The sequence below is a fragment of the Leuresthes tenuis genome, unplaced genomic scaffold, assembly GCF_036924035.1.
Source record: "Leuresthes tenuis unplaced genomic scaffold, fLeuTen1.0.hap1 SCAF_20, whole genome shotgun sequence".
NCBI classification, from domain to species: domain Eukaryota; kingdom Metazoa; phylum Chordata; class Actinopteri; order Atheriniformes; family Atherinopsidae; genus Leuresthes; species Leuresthes tenuis.
In genome coordinates this window covers 17,353,974-17,361,225 of record NW_027325374.1, presented here as the reverse complement: position 1 = coordinate 17,361,225, position 7,252 = coordinate 17,353,974, and the positions used below count along the sequence as shown (strand labels likewise).

At 44.3% G+C, this 7,252-nt stretch overlaps 1 protein-coding gene across 1 annotated transcript; it reads right to left on the bottom strand.

Annotated features, from left to right (window-relative positions):
• Positions 1-399: 399 nt before the first annotated feature.
• Positions 400-6,752, bottom strand: ercc4 (excision repair cross-complementation group 4). Its single transcript, XM_072373496.1, has 10 exons — positions 6,301-6,752; positions 5,683-5,863; positions 4,120-4,315; positions 3,817-4,024; positions 3,443-3,623; positions 3,183-3,314; positions 2,972-3,076; positions 1,814-2,480; positions 1,597-1,709; positions 400-1,514 (listed from the first exon to the last, which is right to left on the bottom strand). The coding sequence occupies exons 1-10, from the start codon at positions 6,475-6,477 to the stop codon at positions 772-774; spliced, it is 2,703 nt and encodes a 900-aa protein (XP_072229597.1). The 5' UTR covers positions 6,478-6,752; the 3' UTR covers positions 400-771.
• Positions 6,753-7,252: the final 500 nt, after the last annotated feature.

Below are 7,252 nucleotides of genomic sequence, written 5' to 3'. Positions count from 1 at the left end.
CTGCATGAACGAGCGAGTTGTAAACGGGTGTAACGGTGCACTCTGTGACCCAAATACTTTATTAATTTTAAATTAATTACCATTGACAGATGCTGTATTATTCTCGTACTATCTCGTACTTTTTCACGAGGTGTTACCAAAAATATGTAATGTACAAGTAAACTCGAAAATCAGTGGCAACAATATTGTAACAAGACTTTTCATGATAGTTAAAAAAATAAACCATTGCTGCAGGTCCTGTCTGTATAGCACAAACAATTCAGTGGTCAATATTTGGTCAAACTTCCATGAAAATGAATTGTGAGCCACTGTAAATACCGTTACCCTTCTGGATAAAACATTTATGTACATTCATTTAAAAAAAAAAAAAGAATGATCGAAACATAAATTTAGAGACGATTCAAAGCCAGAGCGTTCTTTATTTCTCTCCAACAGCTGATCATTCCATGATAAATGGGAGCATGAAAACTGAGCAGAAAGCAATCTCTGATGGACGTGAATCTAAATATGGTTGAGCTGTACGAAGCTGCTGTTTCAGAAAGCTTTAGTTTGAAATACCAGGTAATTATAACTCATACAAGACATTATTATTAAAATATTTTATTACCCCCCCATATATAATTTTAAAATGTATAAAAGTTTCACACCGTTTGCACAAGCTGTTACAAAAGTCTGTACTGTCCTTTTAGCACCGCTTTCATCCAATCTTTAAAATGCTAAACTAACCTTTATGACGAGTAAAATTCATTAATATACACAAGTCAGAACTGGTCATGTCTGTTTGGCCTTCTGTCCACCAGGAGCGGGTACATCTGCAACATTATGCAGAAAGTCATGCAGCAACTTTGCATTGTTGGCGTTCCCAAGTATTTCTGCTAGCTTTTCCTGGCTGAGTTTGGCTAAGTCTGCCAGGCTGTCGGCATTTTTTACGAGCGCCCTGTAGTTTTTCATATTGACACCCGGCATTTTCAACAGAAAGTCATAAGGTCCGGGGTTGTAGAGGTCTGCCGATTCGGCCACCGTGTCAGACTCGGCCGTGATTGCCTGGGCAGCTGAGGCGTCTGGCTCTGCGCGGCCCTGCTTCAGTTCCAGGAAGAGCTCGGCTGTGGCGTGTGGGGACGGGCACCAGAGAATACGGAGCCGGGGGAAGTGCAGTGTGAGTAAGGTGAGTTTTGAAGAAATGTCGTTCGATGAAATCTCATTACGGAAATCTGACCGGGCAGTCAAGGAAAATGGTTTAGCTGGGTCGAACTCAATGAGCAGCACCGGCTTTCTGTAGTAGCGGGTCATGGAGAGGCACTGGGTGTAGAGGCGGCCGCTCTGCAACGAGCCAATCAGGTCGCTTACGCTCTTCCGCTCAACGCATGTGTCTGGGGTCAGAATGTAGTCGCCCACTTCGAGGGTGATGGGGTCGATGTCCAGCCCACGGCGGTGAAGCAGCGAGGGCAGTTCACTGCGGAACTCACGCATGTCCACGATGACTCTTGAGGGCTCTTTGGGCTGATCCTGACCTCCTGGGAATGGAAATAAAAATCCAAACCGGTCAGATGTTAACCGAGGAACATTTTGAATGTATATGAAACAGAGCAAGTATACCTGCTTTGCGGGTATTAGTGGTGGCGTTGGCAGGCTCTAAATTTCTGGCGAGGTCCAAGTTGGTGTCCTCTCGTCCTTCCCTCTCCTCTGGGATGACCATTGTAGCCTTTTCTCTTCATAAGAACACACATACAAGCAGCATTGAGAGGCCAACGCTTCAACAAAGCACATGACAGATACTCCGAAGGGACCTGACAAATAAAGAGATGTTTCTTACCTGATGAGGTGTTCGAAGGCTTTCTTTTCCTTCGACAGTGCTGTCAGGTACTTCTGCTCTTCTGTCGAGCCTCCATAGATGAGGAAATACACTCTAAGCGGCTTTCCAGGTCGGTTAGCTTTGTAGATCTCCAGCTGGCGGACAAAACTCAGTTCAGCATCGTACAGCACCACAAAACTGGGCTCCACCTCACGCAGCACTCGGGTCAAGCTGTGGGGGTCGGTGCAGCCTTTCAGAGGGTGGATGACGGTCAGCGGCTCCTTCACGACACCGTAATAGGAGTCCGACGACAGATCTAGCTTCAGCTGCTCGTCCTCGTCTTCATCTCCCTCCATCAGACCATCCTCATCTCCACTGTAGCCCATAACTCCTGCTTCACCCGTCTCTTCTTTCCCCATCATCTGGGTCAGGGTCAGAGAAGGTCTGCTTTTGCTCTTTGCTGACTTTGCGGTTTTTTTCTGCACAGGCTCCTTTCCCTTGGCTCCTTTTTTGACCCAGCCTTTTCCCTTTTTGTGGGAGTCCAGCTCGAAGGCAGCGGCTGCAGAAGAGTCCCGTTTGCCGATCGTGCGGGCATAAAGTCGGTTGAGGAGCCAATCGGAGCCGTGCCTGATGTACTGCTGGAGCTGGGCACAAGTCCGGTCGTCACTGGCACAAATCAGCACACGACCTACGGGTGACAGGTTACAGTCAGACCAACTCACACACACATCCTGGTCACACTTGGTGAATCAACATCTTAATGACTCTGCGTGGACCCTTACGTTCTCTACAATTTAGAATCATAACACTGTGAGGCTACATTTGTCAGTAACAACAGCTGTATAACTCTCACCAATGGGAAAGTCAAAGTTAAAATATCTGTTTATACTGCTTAGTTGGAAATCTGACTTGAGAGATGTCCTGGACTAAATGCCCATGGTTCTAAAAGGAGTGCTCATCAAATCTTAGCATTTAGGCTAACACCGGTTAGCTTTTCCAGCTAATGGGCAGATACTGAACCACCCTGAGAACATCTTTGTTCTCATGAGCTGTATTAGCATAGAATTTAAAAACCCAATCATAATGTTCAGAATCTAAAGTGGAACCATAAAAGAATTCTCTTAATATGGTAGATCATATGTACATTCATAGTTTAACAGCACTAACTTGAGCTCTAACCTGGTTCATGCTGAGAGCTCTTGTTTTCCCTCTCAATCTCCTCCAGCACCTCCATCAGAGCCTCCCACTTTGGGCTCTTCTCCAGCACCAGTTCTCGCTTCACCTCTGAAACCCACACACACGCACAAAGTGCCTTTAGTCATTTCAACACAAGCAGTGGATAAATACTCTGACCAATGAGTAGGTCTCTGATGACGTCTTCTTCAGTTACCCGAGGCAGAGGAGGACTTCTGTTTTTCAGCCTCTGCTCCAACTCTGAGTTTCTTTTTGCTCTCAGGAATCCTGTACACTCTGCTTCTGGCGTTCACAAACATGGAGGTACTTGAGTCCAAGAAAAGCCAACCTGATGGATCAAATCAAACACAAACAAAGAAGATTGATTACAATCATTAAAACAGATGCTTTTTTTTTTTTTTTTTTACAGAGTGGTTCCAATCAGAAATTGGAAACAGCGAAGTGCGTTTAGTTCACCTGAATTGGAGCCAAAGATCTTTTGGCTGGAGTGCAGCGACTCGAGCAGATTGAGAAAGGTGATGCAGTCGTACTGGGTGAGGTAGAGTAGGAGCACCCTGAGCACCTTGAGGTCCTGAACCAGGGCCTTTGTTTTTGCTCCTAACTGATGCCACAGCGGGTCCAGGTAGTGACGGATAGTCTGGATGGGAGGAAAGAAAAAAACAAACCCTTAAAGGAAATCCCTTACAAGTCATCAAGAGGGTGTCACTGCAACAGTTTTGTTGGTGTAAGTCTTATCGTTCTACTTTAAGTGGAAGTTTTAATTACACTCATTAGCTCTAACTCCAGAGTGTTTGCAAAAGCAGATTAACGAGTCTATTTGATGGTAAGACCTTTTCAAATGCATTTCCAAGAGTGTTCTCCAGTGACAGATCCTCAGCCTCTAGGGTAGGGTTGTAGCGTTTCAGCTCCTTCAGGCAGGCGCTCATAATGTCCATAATGGAGCTCTGGATGGCCCTCATCGCTGGGGTCAGAGACACATGCAGCTCCACCACTTCCGGTTTGTGCCTGTCCAGCGCTGCGTTCACTGACGCTTGGAACCTGTTGAATTAGGCCCACGGATAGAAAAAGTGAGAAGAGATGACGGAAGCCTGGACTTGTTATGTTATTGATACAATACAACGCGTTTGTTTTACCTGGGCCACAGGTAGAGCTTCTTTACAAACAGGTTTCTCATGACACGCTCCACTTGGCAGAAGCCAGTGGAGAAGGCTGTGGCCTTGTCAGTGAAGGCCTTGATGAAGCCGGTCTTGTTCTTCTGTCTGAACAGACGGAGGATGAAGGCCTCCTGGCACGACTCAATGATTTTATGGGCTCGATACACCAGAATCCCTAAACAAAGAGGATTACAAAGACAGAAAGAAATGGTAGTCTACAGCTGTAGTAACGCAATGAAGAGTCCATCAGTAATTATCATGGAGCCCCTAAAGTTGAAACTACCACTACTGTGGTTGATCCTTTATTAAGTACCAATAAAATCAGACAAACACTGAGGATCAGGTGAATTTCTTCAATTTCACTGACAACTCACAACTGTTCATGTGAAAAAGAAAGCACAACCTCTTTCAAATCTATGCATTTGAATGCATCAGGAGGTCATTAAAATCCTGTGGTCCTTACTAGGTCTTGGAATTAGGCTAATAAAGCCTCAGATGAACAACAACCTATAGCATATTACGCTTTCATTAGTAATTGAACTGAAACTAAGACAAAAAACAGAAGTAGTTTGTTAAAAACTAAGTACACCCCATGAATCGCCAGCTTTAAGAACCATCTTTCGCAGCAGTAATTTAAGGTCATCGTTTTCTGTACGAGATTATCTTTCAAATTTCTACAAAACCCACCTTACTCCCCCTGCACTTCCCCCGGTACCGTATACTCTGGAATTCTGACTCTTCTTTACAACGATGCGTGGATATTTTGAAGTCCAACCACAGTGTTTAAATGAGGCTGAGGTCTGGACTTTGACGGGACTGTTCTAAGGCCTCGATTCTTTTCTTTCTCAGACATTGTCTTGCAGATTTGCTGCTGTGCTTGGGATCATTGTTCGTTTGCGTTACCCTATCCTGTAGCTGTGAGGCAGATGGCCTCACATTTGACTCTGGAATACTTTGGTGTACAGAAGTCCAGGTCCCGTGACTGCAAAACAAGCCCAAATCATCAGCCCTCCACCACCATGCTTGACAGTAACCCAAACACGTTGCTCTCATCTCTCCAGAGGACATTGTTCCAGAGCTCTTGTGGTTTGTTCAGAGGCAACTTTGCAAATCTAAGCTGCGCTGCCACATTCTTTTAAAAGAAAAGAGGCTTTCTCCTGCTATCCTTCCAAACAAGCCACACTAACTGTACCAACATTAATTCAAAGAATGAACATGCTATTTGAGGCTGTAGAGTCTGAGGTGTAGCTTTTAGTTTACGCAGTCTGACCGTGAATGTGTTGTTGTTCAGCGGAGGTTGTATTTGCTTTATCTTAAACCTTTTTAATCCTCAGATGATCTATTACTCTGTCCTGATACGTAAGACTTTAGAGTTGAAAGAAGGTATGCTCTTCTTTTTCACATGCCCACACAAACTGTTTCATAAGTACTCTTCTTGTTAGAGGAAACCAATACATGTACATTAACAAAATTTCACAAAACAATTTAAACTAATAAAGGTCTCAATCATGAACTGAACAAGAGTATTGATCAGTGTCTGACCTGATACAAGATGAGCCGGGATGCGGTCGGTGAGGAAGTCCACCACCAATATTCTGCTGGTGACGAACAGCACCCCTCCCTGGGTGTAAACATTGTACCGCTCCGCACTCTGGACATCGCTGGTCACTGTCCTGGGCAGGTAGGTCACACCCTCCACCCGCAGCTGCTCTGTGAAATACTCCTGCAAGGGAAGGATGGGAAAGCCACCTTTTCGTAAAGCTGATAGACAGAAGTGATGTGAAATAAGTTCTATTTATACTTTTTCTTTGGAAAACCGGAATGGCTTGTGACTGCAATTAATGAGTAGTTAATATCTAAAAACGTGATGATTTTCTGACATTTGCCAGCAAGGGCATGAGAAACATTAACCACAGAGACCGCCTCAGTATATCCGATATTATAATTGTGATACTGTATTGCTTCATATCCCAGTAACACGACATTACTGGCTTGCTGTGGGGTCATTTTTCAGTCTCTTTTTGTCTCTGCACAAACGAGCCATTCTTTCATTTACAATAACATTAGCAACAGGTCCATTAACCACCTTGCTAGCACAAATCACCTAGCAACGACATTTATGAGGCGTTCATTAGCGACGTGTAGCTAAAATATTCTCACCTGCTCAGGTGTGGTTGTGTTGAGCAGAAGGACCAGGCTGCCCTCCTCAGAGTAAACCCGCATGAACTGCATCAGGATACGGTCTATCCCCATCCCCTCAGCCACCACAAGCAGCCCGTCAGAGCCGAAAAGACTCAGGAACATCTCGGTCTCAAACTCCAGCAGCGGTCCCGCCATGTTGTAAAAATCAAATCCTTCTTTAAGATGCTGTAGCGACGGAGCCGTCTATCACTGCCAGTGCTTTCTGTCAGCTAAAAGTGACAGAAGTCACTGTGGACAGCCACAACTGAAGCAGCTCACTCCTGTGAGATTGTTTTGAAACGGCACACATCCTGTGACGACAAAAGCCGAAGAACGTGGTGGTGACGTTCAAGACAAAGAGCGCCACCAAGTGACAGGGAGGATTATGGCATGTGTCATTCTGAAAGTTTCTTTATTCGTGGAGGAACAAAAAAAACAACAAAAAACTGATGGTTAACTGATGGTTTAGCCTAACGTTTACCTTCTAAAATGGAGGCAAGCTATTGAATAGACAACTTTATATCCTCTGAGGTTGAAATTAACTTTTGAACTCAACAGATATGGAAAATCATAGGCTTAGCCAGAATCAGAGCATTTTCTTTCCTTATCAAACTGATAGCATTACCTTAGTTTGATACGTACCTAAATCCCTCTGTTTCAACATTTAATACGTCGTTCTTTTACATTTTACTTAGCATCCTAACTTTTTGTTTTTAAAGAACAGTTTCATGACATACCAATAGGACACCAATAGGTGTTTTTGCTGCAATATCTATGTGCTATTAGGTAGCTTGTTCATGTAATCCACCAACATAACCACTACTGTAGTGTGTTTTCATAACAATACCTGCCAGCTGAGCTTTTGGAAGTGGAAGACTCTTTTGTGTCAGCCCACATTACTCTGCCATAAGAGACGAGGCTGAGGGGACCA